General features: G+C 44.5%; 1 protein-coding gene across 1 annotated transcript in view; it reads right to left on the bottom strand.

Annotated features, from left to right (window-relative positions):
• Positions 1-8,747: 8,747 nt before the first annotated feature.
• Positions 8,748-14,797, bottom strand: part of EFNB1 (ephrin B1) — a 111,386-nt gene continuing 105,336 nt past the window's right edge. The window contains exon 5 of the mRNA XM_069210001.1: positions 8,748-14,544. Within this exon, the coding sequence (XP_069066102.1) occupies positions 14,153-14,544 (392 nt within the window). The 3' untranslated portion in view covers positions 8,748-14,152. The remainder of the gene's footprint in view (positions 14,545-14,797) is intronic.

Raw genomic sequence — 14,797 nt, 5'->3', positions numbered from 1 at the left:
GTGTATCTGCAGCTACACATGCCATCGAACATATATATATATATATATATATAGGAATGAAAAAAAGATGTCCATGCAATGTATATACATGATTACCATATCTTGTACTACAACTACAGGCTTCCGGGGAGGAGGGAGGGCACATGTGAATATACAGCACTCCATGCCACAAACAGACGTCTGCTGGGTAAGTAACATTTTCCGTTCAATGACATGTGTGGCAGTAGATAGACATGCTTTACATAGACTGTAAAGCAGTCCCCCTCCCAATAAGCGGTGGCTAGCCTGTAGGAGTTAGAGTAGCTTGAAAAAGTGTCCTGAGGACTGCTTGACCAACATTTGCCTGTTGGTGAGCTAAAACATCTACACAATAGTGTTTAGTAAATGTGTGTGGTGTAGACCAAGTAGCAGCTTTGCAGATATCTTCTATTGGAATGTTTCCTAAAAAGGCCATAAAAACACCTTTTTTTGCCTGGTAGAGTGTGCTTTAGGAGTTGTTGGTAATTGTCTTTTAGCTTTGCGATAACAAGTTTGAATACACTTGACTATCCATCTAATCTATTCTTTGAAATCTGGTTACCTCTGTGAGATATAGAAAAACCTACAAAAAGTTGTTTTGATTTTCTAAAACTTTTTGTCCCGTTAATGTAATACATAAGAGCTCGTTTAACATCTAGTTTATGCAGAGCTCTTTCTGCGACTGAGTCTGGCTGTGGGAAAAAATACAAGTAACTCAACTGATTAATGTGAAATGGTGAAACTACTTTAGGTAGAAATTTAGGGTTTGTCCTAAGAACGACTATCTTTATGTACTTGGAAAAAAGGTTCCTCTAAAGCGAATGTTTCTATTTCACTTACACGTCTCAGTGAAGTTATAGCTACTAAAAAGGCAACTTTCCATGAAAGAAACTGCAAGGAACAGGAATGCATGGGTTCAAATGGTGGAGCCATCAGTCTAGTAATGACCATGTTAAGGATCCATACTGCAGCTGGAGGAACCCTGGGTGAAATAACTCTAAGTCCTCCCATAAAGGTCTCAATAACAGGAATTCTGAACAAAGAAATATGTTGTCTGTTTCGGAGGTATGCAGCTGCTAAATAAAGTCTAATAGAGATGTATGCTAAATGTACATTTTGTAAATGTTGCAAATAACAAACAAGGTCTTGCACTGACACTTTGAGTGGATCAATGCGTTTGACAGTAATGTACAAAACGTTTGCATTTGCAGCATAGTTGTAGGTCTGCGTGCCTCTTTAGGAATGTCCATACATTCAGAAGGAAGTTGGAAATATCCAAACTCTATGACTTCAGGAGCCATATCGCAAGATTGAGTGTTTTGGAGCCTGGATGTCTGATTTGACCTCTCTTTTGAGTCAAAAGGTCTGGTCTGTTGGGAAGTTTGTGATGGGGAACCACAGACAGATCCAGTAGTGTTGTGTACGAAGGTTGACATGCCCGTGTGGGAGCTACAAGGATCACGGTTAGTGACATTTGTTTCAATTTGTGTACCAGAAATGGAATGAGTGGAAGAGGCAGAAAAGCTTAAGCTAATATCCCTCACCAATTCATCCATAGAGCATTGCCCTTGGACTGAGGGTTTGAGTATCTGGGCGCGCAGTTTTGGCATTTTGAGTTTTGTACAGTTGAGAAAAGATCTATTTAGGATGTTCCCCAGAGGCAAAAGCATTGGTGAAGTACTTGTGGGTGAATTTCCTCATCGTGGACTTGTTGCTGTGTCCTGCTTAATAGGTCCGCTATCTGATTGTCCATGCCTGGGAGATATTCTGCCAGTAATTGAATGAGATTGTGAATCACCCACTTCCAAATTGTCTGAGCTAGAAGGGACGATTGAGATGAGTGTGTCCCCGTGTTTCTGTAGATAATCCCTGGTTGTGAAGTTGTCTGCACGGACTAATACCTCTTTGTGAGAGATCTGTGCTAGGAATGCTTTGAGCGCTCAGAAGACTGCTATCAACTCCAAATAGTTGATGTGATAAGTCTGTTGAATGGGATCCCATTTCCCTTGTATTGTAAGGTTGTTGAGGTGAACTTCCCAACCCACTTGTGATGCATCTGCTTTGAGAGTGATCTGAGGCACAGGGTCCTGAAAGGGCCGCCCTTTGGAAAGGTTGGTGGGATTCCACCATTGGAGAGAGCAGGGAGTCTGAAGATGACCTTGTGACTGAGACCATTGACGAGAGAGGCACTGCTGTAGTGGACGCATGTGTAGGTTTGCATGGGGAACGAAGGCAATGCACAAGACCATCATCCCTAATAGTTGCATCACTAGTTTTACTGTGTAAGTATGTTTTTTTCCGTTATTGAGCCAGGAGATTTTGAAAAGCCTGAATCCTTACTGGGCTTGGATATGCCAATGCTGAATGAGTATTTAGAATTGCTCCCAGATAAGGCTGTATCTGTGAAAGTTGAAGATGGGTTTTGTGATAGTTTATTGTAAATCCCAAAGTGTGTAGAAGATTTACTGTGTACTCCGTATGCTGCTTGCATTTCTGGATGGTATTGGCTTTTATGAGCCAGTCGTCCAAGCATGGGAAAACGTGGATGTGTTGCCTTCTGAGAAATGCAGCTACTGCAGCTAAGCATTTTGTGAATACCCTTGGGTCAGTTGTTACCCCGAATGGTAGTACTTGATAGTGTTTACCCACAGTGAGAAATCATAGATATTTGGGGTGTTCCGGATGTATGGGAATGTGGAAATAAGCTTCTTTGAGATCTAATGCTGTCTAATGCTGTCATGTCACCTCCTTGCTGAAATAGAGGTATAACATCTTGCAGAGTGTCCATGTGGAAATGCTCTGAAAGTATGTATAGGTTGAGAGGCCTGAGATCAAGAACTGGTCTTAAGGAACAATCTTTCTTTAGTATAAGGAAGCATAGTGAATATACTCCTAACCCCTGTTGGGATAGGGGAACTGGTTCTGTAGCTCCTTTGAGAAGAAGGGGCTGCCTCTTCTTCTAGGAGAACAAGATGATCGTGTAAGAGTTTGTGAATTGAGGAGGCATGTTTGGTGGAGTGGAAATGAGTTATAGACAATAACTATGTTGGATAATTGATGGAACTCATTGGTCTATAGTGATGTTGGACCATTGGGAATAAAAAAAATTGCCAGTCTTCCTCCCACAGGAGATGCATGTGGGGTGGGGATTTGTAAAAAGTCACTGTTTTGTATTAGAGGGAGATCCGCTAAAGGTGGACGTTTTGCCTCTCCCTCTATTATTTGCATCTCTATAAGATCCTCTGAAGGAACCCCTGTTGTAAAAGTGTGCTCCTTGCTCATTTTGAGAGGTGGAAGGCTCAGTGGCTGAAACCACCCCTAAATTGTGGCCTGCGAAAATTACCCGCTATGTCCAGTTTTTTGCTCTTATCTGCAAGAGGAGCATCCCTTGTAGACTGGCTATTGGCACGCTATTGTGCCGCACTTACTACTATAGAAGCTGGTGGTAGTTGTGTTTTTTATGAAAGTTGGATCTGGGGGTGCATCTTTATATTTGTCTACCTTTAGTGTAATAATTCTTGCCCCAACAGGTTCTTTAGATATGTCAGTGGCATGTCTGAGCATGCCTGGAAGCATGGGTGGAAACGGAGACTGTGTGTTCTGGATAGTGTGTCAGAGAGGAAATCCTCTGGGGTCTGTATTCATCTGCACATTATGATACGCTGCTGCCCTTGCAATAACTTGGTTGTATGCAGTTGTATCCTCAGGAAGGCCTTGCTGGATAAGGGTCCATAAGAAGAATGGGATCTGAATTGTACAGATCCCATGGATCCACATCTTGTGGAACATCACCTAAATCATCTTTATGAGGTGATGATGCTTGTGGAGAAACTTGTGGGTGAATAAAGGATGTAGGTGATTGTTGTGGTTGTCAAGTAGAGGGAAGTACTGGACAGTGAAGTGGCGGAGGTTGTTCAGGAGCCTTGTCTTTCTTTGGAGACTTCTTAAGGGGGGGTGCAGTGCCCAATGTTTCTTGGAATGTAAGTCTCCTTTTGATTGAATAGGAGAAGCCAAGATTCTTTCTGTTCCCTTATGTATGTGAATTTTCCACTGTCTAGCACCCATCACTTCCAAAATAGGCTCTACAGAAGAAGTCTCCTCTGGGGAAACTGTAGTATCTGTGCCCACTATACTTTTCGGTTCTGAAATTTTCAGTCCTGAAAGCTTTTTTTGAGCCGAAAGTGTTGGCTCCAAAATAGATGGCAATGTCTGTTTCTTCAGCAGCGAAGTGGTCGATTCGACTCGATCCTGAAACATATTGGGATGTGGTTGTCTCTTTAATGGGTGCTGAAGGGATTTTGGTCTTTATAAACTTTGGTGTCGAACCGGAGAGTGGTGTCTCCAAAATGTATTTTTCTGATCCTACCATGACCGAAGGGCAGTGGAGTACCAATGACAAGTCTTTTTGAATGTCTTTACTTGGCGAGATGGTGCTGGTGTACTCGCATACGGCGCCGCTGGAATGGATGGACTCTCAAGGTCCGAATATTGGTCCAACTCAGAGTGTCGTATCGAAAGGGCTGCCTGGTGTCCAACTTCTTCCTGTGCGTGGTCTTCTCTGAAGATGTTGGGGGTATCATCGGTTGTCTTCTACGCCATTTCTAATTGATGCACTCTTGGATCCCAGAGGTCGAAAAGACCTACAGGCATCGAAGGTCTACTCTTTGTGTTCCAGGAACAGACACAAATTACACACCAAGTGTTGATCCTTGTACGGAAACTTGGAGTGACATCGAGGGCAGAATCTAAACGGAGTACATTCTATTAGCCTATCATTCTCCAACAACAGTTGTCGAAGTAGGCCCAAGAACGGCGTGGACACCCCTAAGGGCTTTAAACTGACCCAGACGATAAAGATCGGATCAAATCGTAAAAGTGTGGAATTCTCTATCAAAAACTATGCGACGCTGATAGAAAGATGGAAAATAAAGTTTGAAAGATACAGATCTGAGATCCACCGAAGCGAGAGGAAACCTGTCCGAACTAGATGGCAGAGAGAAAACAATCTAACAAAGGACTCGATGTTCATGCGCAGTATCTCGGAGAGGAGAAGTGTTACTTGATCTCATGACTCAAAAGGATTCTTAGAAGAAAATCAACTTATGACACTCTGAGCCCAACACTAGATGGTGGACTTATACAAAGAATGTGTATCTACAGCCACACATGCCATCGAACATGAAGTCCCACCAATCAGACTATAAAGAAAGATGTGACCGTATAAGTTGTGTAAAGAAGTCTGTTTTGTGTGGGTGACTGAAAATGCAAAAGTTGCCTACTTTCCAGAAGTGTGATGGTAGAATATTCTCTCATCCCAAATCTCAGTCACGAGGGTCGCAATGTTGTCATCCTTGGGAATGCATAAACCGGGAGCCATCCCTTTTCAGTTCTGATGGGCATACCTGTTAAGGAAAGCATTTGATTTTTTTTTTTTTTTTTAATCCTACATTGAGTAACAGCTCCTCCTACAAATTTTCTCCCCAACAAGTCAAATATTTTAGTCTCCCTGTTTGGTGGAAGGCTAGATGTAGCAGACATTGTCCCACTTTCTGGCTGTGGCTTATTAAACCCACCACTACCTTGCCCTGTATCTATGCTGGATCTTTGGAGGAGTGTTTGTATTTCCTTTCTATTCTTGGAGTTGCTGTTCTAAAGGGTGCTGTTTTTTTTTTTGCTCTCTTTTTTTAAAACCCCTCTTTCCCTTGATCCATGATGTTTGGTAGTGTAGGGAGATGCAGTACCTTGTTTTGTGAGTGTACAAGAGTTTCAAGCAAAATAAGTTTTTGCCTTTCCTTTCACCATCTGGACCCAGTAACTTTCAGCTGCTTTCTTGAGCAGTTGATTATACATGGTCAAATAATCTAGGGGTGATCGTCTCAACAGGTTCGGGAGAACCTGCCTCGAGGTCCTGCCACTGATCTTAGATTAATTCATAGTCTTCATATATGGTCTGTCCTTCTGTCTCCTTATCCTCGCAGAGGATCTCTTGTTTCTTTCTCCTCCTGAGGCTCAGGTGTAAGGGTTGGTTCGAGTTTCTCCGCATTTGTTCTCTCGCTCAACTTCCATCACTTATACATCAATGCTTCAGCTGCTATTGTCGTAGCTGCGGTCTTTTCTTTTTCTCAACTTCCTTAGTCCTTCAATGTTGAAGTCTTTTCAGCACTTCTAGCACCTGCGGTATCCTTAGATGAGACCCGAGGGGTTCTTTGTGCTTTGTCTTGCCTTTGGCCTGAGTTCTTCGGCAACAAGGCTGATTTCATCTTTCGTGAGTCTGTTTGTCACTCTACTATCAGCATCTTTTCCGGGTTACCCGTCTGAGTTTTTGTTTCTCCTTTGGTTTTGTGTTCTTTTTCGATGTCGATGTCTTTTTAGATAGTCTTCACCTTCTACTTCCACAGTGGTGTTACCTTCCTCCTGACTCAACCGCCCCAATTCTCAGAGTGAAGTAGTGTCTTTCGCGCCCTGCGTAGTGTGGCGTGCACGCCTCTGCTTGTGTTGACTCTAGCATCTTCGACTTAAATTCAGCGCAGGCCTCCCAGGAACCAGAGTCATAGTCTATAGGCAGACAAAGGTTACAAACCTTATGGCTGTCCCTCTGTGCAAACTTGTGGCAGCATTTTGGGTAGAAATGTGATGGTGTGTTCTCCATCTTAGATCAAACAGGGAGCCCACTATAGTCTCGGCATTCTCTCTTTTTTAACATCTAAAATAAATAAAATCCACCTACTTTGTGTCATCGATATGACAAGTTCGGAGTTCTGATTTTTTTCTCGGTTATCCTTCACGCAAAGAAAAATAAAACCCTGTCTGCTTCTCCTAATCCTCTTCAGATTTGGAGATCTTCCCAATGCTTCCAGACCCAACAGCAGAAAAAAAATAACCTTAAAGATGGCAGGTGGGAGAAAAGGTTCCAGGGAGGGTGTCACAGAGGATGGACCAAGCACCAAATGCTTCACCAACCCCCCCCCCCCCTCTGAAAGAAAAAAAAAAAAAGACTACTACTGCTAAAACAATTTCCAAACCCAACCACCTGGAGTACGGACAGAGTGTCAAAATACAACTAGGTATGCGGTTACCCTCAGATGTACAAACCATACATCTGTCTTTTCAAGGGAAGGGAGACAAACACTCCAGGATGGCCATGCTGCACCCAAGTAGCATAATGCTTATCTTACAACCTAATCTCCATGAACCTTCTTCACCAATGGTATGTGTTTATCTTTGGCTGCTTTGCTTTTTTGTTTAATGCACCTAGTTTGTTAGGCACAGAGGAATTGAAGCATCCTTACCCATGTGAATAATTTCTCAATGGTTACGTCCTTCTTCCAACCTCCATTTCCTTTTACCTTGGAACATTCCAGGGATCAACTGCACCGGCCATTGTTTTGATTGGCTGGGACAAGCCCTGTGATGGGGAGAATAAACCCGCTCAAAATTCTCTTCCGATAGCAGGATGCTTTATTTGATAACAAAAACCATACACCAGGTGGGCTATGCTGTTCTGGACACCTTCCGCTAAGGCCAGTAGCAACTGTGGTCTTGGCCAAAAAGGACTCAGGATCTGCCGGCTAAGACTCGATCAAGTGAGTTAGAGCTTCAGCTGTTGGTCAGCTGACGTCTGTTTATCTCACCTCAGGGAGGATGTGTGGAAAGGAATGTGTTACTCAACGTGCACGCATCTGTTCGTGGCATGTAGTGATGTAGATTCAGATGCTCTGCCTACTCCTGCTATCTAGTGTTGGATTTGGAGTTGTGCAAGTTGTTTTTCTTTGAAGAAGTCTTGAGTCACGAGGTAGAGTGACTCCTCCCTTGGTGATAATGCACATGAGCATTTACTCCATTGTTAGATTGTTCTCTCTGCCATCAGATTCGGACGTGTGTGCATTCGCTCTATTTTACCTTCTGCTTCCGTAATTTTTCAAATGTGTGACCTGTGGCAGATCTATCACTGTTCCTGTGCCTCATTTAACTTATTTTTGATGTCAACATCTCCGTTAAATAGTACAAGAAAAATATATTATGTTACAGTACCAGCTCACCCTTGCTTTCCGGTGGATGCGTAAATTCATCATGCAGCCACCCCCCCATGACTCTTAGGATTGGAACAAACACTAGACACATTTGAACCCACTGCTTTGGACAGAGCTGTGCAGGAGTGAAACCACTTTCAACAAATCTTAAACACCTAAACAATGAGGTACGTATTTTGAGGCAGGAACATGTGCGAACATGGGAACATTCCAAGGGAAAGGATGGGGGCCCACATACAATGCAAGCCATTATTCTAACGTTATCGTTCTTTCTCTGTCGCGCTGCCCCATCTTGTTCTCTCAGTTTCTATCCCCCCGCATCACACTATTCGCCCCCCACACTGTTACGTTCCTCTCAATTCTTCAAAAGTCATTGAGTTCCCCATCTTTTTTGGTAGTCCGGATTTCCATTGTTAATTTTTCAGTGTATCCTTTTAAACATTCACCTTCTGGTCCTTTCCTTCAATTCTCTGATGCTTCATAGAAGTGGCCACAGTATGAGCTGTACAGTTCACGCGGTTTTGGTACTACTTCTTCAATATGTGTAGCACTTGGCAAAATTACATTAAATTAAATAAACTGCATCCTGCGCCTGTGAAAGAACACAACTTTAGCATTGTCTACACTAGGTTTAGTGAGGATGAAACTAGGGAAAGGGTGGCATAAGGTGAAGCCCTTTGAAAGGAAGACAGTCTCCGATTTCCATAGGAAAAAACTCTTTATTTAACAATATAACAGGTTTCCAACATGGCCCAGTGGAATTACAATCCAACTCCACTGGCTCGAGTACTGGTGATATGATGTTGGGGGACAAGTTGCAGCTTAACAGTACAAATAAAACAGGTTGGACATTGAAATACTATGTAAAACAATGCAAAATAAAACAAGTGACCTTCGCCTCTGCGTTCTTGAAATGTGATTATGTGCTACAAAATACTGAGAACTTTGGACCGAGGTGACAGATGAACAGACCCAGTGAGGGTTCTACAAGTGTAGGGGACTCTAAACGAGAGAAACAGCCGGTTAGGGGTAGCAAGGAAGTGTGAATGTTTTAGTGAGTCAAGTGCACCATGCCGGATTTGTGCAAGTCTAGGCAAGCCACATGGGCTGCAAATGTGCAGAGATAAGAGGGTGCAGTGTCTAATTATCTGAAATGTACACTACAAAATAACATTTTTAAATGCCCATTGATATCCTGGAACAAATACAGTGTGGGGAACTGCGTGGGGGAAAGAAAACCTATTTTGGAGGCAATGGAGGATCAGGCATGCTGGGTCAAGTGCAGTTTTGTGGGTGTCACAGAGGTGTTAGAAGGTAGTTTGAAAACCAGCAGCCCTAGCAGTGATAGGTTGTGTGTATGTGTTGGGAGGGGTTATGAGAGGTGGGATGGTGAAGCGGGGGCAGGGCTTTTTTTTGCCTCTTGTACTCCCATTCAGCAGACTTGCTTGCCACAGTGCTGTGAATAGAACCCACCACCGAACTAGCCTGTGACAAACTGGGAACAGTGGAAAGCATACGCTTCTTTCCAGGAAAGGCGGCTGTGGCATCATAAGTATGTTTCACTACACACTTGTTGGCTCCTATGGAGCACAGCCTCTTTCCTATGCAGTTTAGATAACCTTGCCTTTAAAAGAGACCATAAAATATTCTCTCACATTTTGCTTCTTCCTTTTGCACACCAACAATAACAAATACTGGAAACTTGAATGGAGTGTTTAGCCTCGTCTCCGTGACCGGAAACTATCCCGGTCTCTCCACTGACACTCTTAAAGATGTTTGTTGGACTGATGGAGAGATCAGAAGAGTCCAGTGCCCCAAGAGTGAAGGGCATCTTTGGTGGCCCAAAATCTCTCTGGTCATTCAAAAAGGACTTTGGAAGTTAAACATGATGCGTTTATACAGCATGGAAAAGGTCATGTGTGAGGGTGACCCAGCCAGGGCATAAACTACGGTTAAGGCATAGCCCGCCGGTGATTATTGCTATTTAAGTCAAAATGTATGAGGATGGTCCAACTGTTTTCCAAGGACGCAATAGGGGTCAACGCCGTTCCTCAGAGCACAGGCTTTGCAAACCAAGCGAACTGCAGGCATCGTTGCAACCAGGAGGTGATTAGCAGAGCATATCAATTACTAGATAACGAGGGGACGTGGGAGTACTATGGATGAAAACATGAACTACATAGCACAAGTTTGCCCCAGGAGTATTTCCGTGCAACACCACTGCCTGCATTACTTCTCTGGTAGGGTTAGTGTTATGTTTTTGATACATCTTGATGGGAGGTGAAAAGGAGGTGAAACTATTACTGTAGGAAATTAGCAAAGATGGTAATAACTTTTCCAAAGAGGTGACTGAGCCCACACCTAACTTGTATGATGATTAGCCGCCAAGACAATTGCAAAATGGCAAGGAGCTGAAGAAAGCCCACCTATCATGCAATGCAGGCCTTATGCTGCCTCAAAGGAGGGGACGGACGCACCCTTAGTGTCTTCTTACTGCAGCAGTGTCCGGAGATCAACTTTACTTAAGCATCACACTTTTTTTAAATGTGCAATATTTCATGGAAATGACAATTTTAAGCGCAGACCACGACATGGTATTAACATCACTTACATGAAATGGGAGACCAGATCAAGATTTAATGTGTGGGGTTTTGCTCTTTTAATAAAACGGTACAGAAGTTACCAAACTATTTTTACAAATCTGGGCAAATTTGGGGCATGGAATTGTCCAGTGTCCGATGAGGCAAATTTATTAGTGTTTTGTCTTAACCTGGTGAGCTTTGTCTCATTACAATTACTGAATTGCAAAGGGAGAGGCAGAATAAATGTGCCCTTCCCCTTTAAGGCAGCATCAAACACCACGATTGCCAATGAGCAGAAGGCACTTGGGCGGGGCTACGCAAGGGCCAATGACAGAACTAAAACCGACAGGCCAGTGGAGAATAAAACAAGCGGAATGACACATTCTCATGCAGGTGTATACAGATCGATGATGTACAGATTTTTCTCTTTTTAGAGTCTTTTTCTAAGAAAAATGCACCAGAAAATAATTTGGCGTCCATACAAAATAGCTTTATACAATATTTTAAAAAATTCTAGATATTTACAAAGCACACAAATGTAAAATTAAAAGGAGGGCAGGGAGTGCAAAGTTGTTTGCTTTGCTTTAATATTTTAGAATGAGAATAGAAGGTATATTAAGTTAGATTTCACTTATCTATATTTACAGAAGCTTACATTACCTATGCACCCATAATGGGAAATGCAAAACAAATGTGTTTCTAATTTATTCGTTGTGGCCTAGTCAGGGAAATGTAACTTGGGGAACAGCCTTCCTTAGAAATAGGTGAGCATTTGATCAAAAAGGTAGATATATTTCTTTATGAACTGTAGATCCCGCCTAAATTGGCTCACTGAGTGACCAAATGTCTTTAGATTTGGAGACCAGGGATGGGAAGATCAACATCTGATTTTTGAGGGCTGTCAGTTGTGCATACATTCACTCATTTTCCCATCTGTTTCCCTGCTGTGAAAACCAAGAGACCATTTGCAAACACTGTGGGTACAGCCAATCTTGCTGCAAGTTAGGTTATTTTTGAAGTGCGCATGTGGAGTAAAGACAAGACTGGGGCTAAAGAGATGATGAATTTTTAACCCAGTATAAACAGCCAGCCATCATCGTCGCATTAAAATGGAGGGCTCACCACACTGTGCGCCTTAATGCAACACTTATGGGGTCCCGCCTACTGGCATGGCCATGTCTACTGGGTGTGAGAAGATGTAAAATCTACAGATAATACACAGAGAAGCACAGATATTTCCCTTCTTTCAGGGAAAGTACAACTCAGTGCAGTTAGTGAACCAAAAAAGTGCCAAACATGCCCAATGCATTTGTAGCACCTGTGGAAATAAGTGATGGAGAAGGCCGGGAGAATGCAAGAGAAGGAGTCCCTTAAGTGCCATGACTATGTGACTAAGTGTAACCAGGATGAAGAAAGGTTACACAACCAGGGTGAACTTGGGATGTGCCACTACTGGTCTATCAGAAGCTGACACGGATTGTCAGTTTTGTCTCCCCTACACAACATACAAGACCGGTGTGATCAGCTGTCGTGGGGTAGGAGGCCATAACAAAAAGCCCCAAGAGACATCAATGCTTCTTTCGGCTAATGCAAGGCCCTCTAAAATACCCGCCAGTGCCCGCCCTCAAAAATGGGGCGCCCACCATGTTGGAGTTCCATAGCACCTCAAGCCTGGAAAACAGTTCTTAACTTTTGGGTTTCTGTGTTGCTCGATTAGAAAGGTAACACTTTTAATAGTTATAGACTGAAGGCCACTGGGACATTGCTACCTGAAAACCAGATTGTCTGACCATCTGTCCACCTTCAGGAGATTCTTGTTCGATCAGTGTTTTGGACCATGGGTTGGTTCCTCCATCTGAGAACTGCACCTGTGTGGAAACTTATGTACCCATTGTGATACCCCTGACCTGCTCCAATTCTTTTTTTGGACTTTCTGGGTGTTCAAGGCCCTTCTTGTACAGTGGACATGAGTACTGGGTTTCGAGGGAAGGTCTCTGGGGGTTCTTGCAGGAGAAGAACTCCACGTTGAGATGTTTGCAGGAGAAGAAACACACATGCACACTGACTTTTCTCCACCCTGGAGAATATTTGATAATGTTAGCTTCCAAAAACTTTGATGTAACCCTAAGAAAGAACCATGATCGAAGGTGGGTGTGAAGGAGCAGCAGAGGTGGTGAGGTGCTGGCTGTGAAGCCTGGGGTGAGAGGAGAAGGCTTGTTGTGCAAAAAAGCGCACAGTAGAACATTACCTGTGCACAAGAGGGGAGTGCCTGTGGCCCACCCTAAAGGAGTGGAACAAATCCCCCTTTGACAGACTATAGGAGTAAGGGGGAACTATACCCTGGGCAGAGAACAGCACAGCCCAAACGTAGTGTAAAAAGGTTCCCTTCAAGGCGTGTGCCCTGCTTGCATCTGAAAGTGGAAGAACAGAAGCTCACTGCTAATATACCCAGAATAAAAACAGGTTTGTGGAGGGAGAGGGTTAAAGGTTTAAAAAGCAGCCCCACAACTTTCAAACATTGATAGCCAGAGACATTTTTCATCTTTAGTGCTTGAAATACTCAGATCTCTACGCTTCACAGACAACGTTCCATGTTAGTTCCAAGCCGTTGGGCACCAGACCCTGGTATGCTCTGGAGAAGGGGACCACCATCCAACCGTCTGCAGATGGTAAACCGGATGCCCTTGAAAGCTAGGCGCCAATGCTGCTGACAGAGCAAGGCCATTCCTGGTGCCCAACAGTACCATTATGCCACCAATCGAGCAGATGCCCCAAATATGAGAGGCGAGCAACCAGGTGGATCCCTCAAGTCTTACAGGAGGAGTCAATCCATGATTGGGGTGGTTACTATTTAGCCGAATGGCAAAGCTCAGAAGAACGCAAAAGGAAGTTAAATCGAACAGAGAAATTAAGGTGGGTCGGTCTGTGATTGGCTCATTGACCTGGGCGGGAGGTGCTGCCTAGTACTGGAGACTCTGCCCCTCGTTTGTCCAGTCCTTTACAGCGTTCCACAGGATGTACCTGCTGACCGCAGAGGGTTGGCGGTGCTCGTTTATCTAGGAAGTCTCTTCCCCCTTCTCGAATCCCTGGTTTCGACCACTGACGGCGAGCCTCAGGCAGGTGTTTTTTCCCCAGGTCATCGGCTTCTTGGGCCTGGAACCGCCAACGCTCTAGTCCCAGCAGTAGTAGGCCAATGGCTGGAGAAGTGGTGAGGCATGGGTGGCCACCAGTGCTAGACTAGTGAAGCTACACCTCCAGAACTAAAAACCTACATATAAAAAGGAGTAAAGAAAGCTGGAGTGTTTGCCTCAATGCAGTCCGCAGCCATCAATTACCCTCATAGCCTCCTTGTTCCCCTGCCTCCCCTTAGGGCGTGCTGCAGAGGAAGGTTAAAGTAGGGGCCAGCGGCTCTCCTTTCCACGGCCCACCAATGTCCCAGCCGCTTGTGGGTTGCACATGACCCTCCCTACCACCACAAGGAGGGCAGGAGTGCAGAAATTGGGCAGAAAGGGGGAGGCGCCCTCAGACCTTGTAGTAGATGTTGGCCGGGCTCTGTGGTGGCATTTCTTGCACGATGTAGACTGGATGCCCGTAGTCACCGCTCACTTTCTCGTAGTGTGGGCAGTAGTTGTTCTCACTAGTCCGTAGCGGGATGATGATGTCGCTCGGTTCGGAGCCGGCGTTGCCGCCGCTGCACTTCGGGCTGGCTAGCGTGCTGAGCGAGAGAGCAGTCGCCCGCTGCTGGGTGTGCTTCCGGTGCCGCTTGCGGATCTTCAGCAGAAGGACGATGAGGAAGATGATGATGAGGAGGAAGATGATGCAGCCGGCACCAATGGCTGCAAAAACTGCCACTTTGGAGCTGAAGAAGCCATCACCGGCCGATGGTGTGTTCTTTTCTTCTTGGTTGACAGTTTCTGGAGGGAAAAAAATATATACTGTCAATGGCATTCATTCTACAAAAGAAACTCGCATCACGCATCCTGGTGGGCCAGACAGACAAAGTTATGCACAATGGGGCGTCGCGCCAGGCGTCCCCAACCATCGCAAGCGGAATCCCAGACATTGCACCTAGCATGCATTCAAACCCAGGTTTTCATGCTCCAGCAATGCGACCTGGTACATGGACCTCTGTCCTGGCCTCCTTACTAGGTTACTGCCTGTGGATGA

Source organism: Pleurodeles waltl, chromosome 2_1 (assembly GCF_031143425.1).
Source record: "Pleurodeles waltl isolate 20211129_DDA chromosome 2_1, aPleWal1.hap1.20221129, whole genome shotgun sequence".
In the NCBI taxonomy this organism is placed as follows: Eukaryota; Metazoa; Chordata; class Amphibia; order Caudata; family Salamandridae; genus Pleurodeles; species Pleurodeles waltl.
This window is presented reverse-complemented; position numbering and strand designations above follow the sequence as displayed.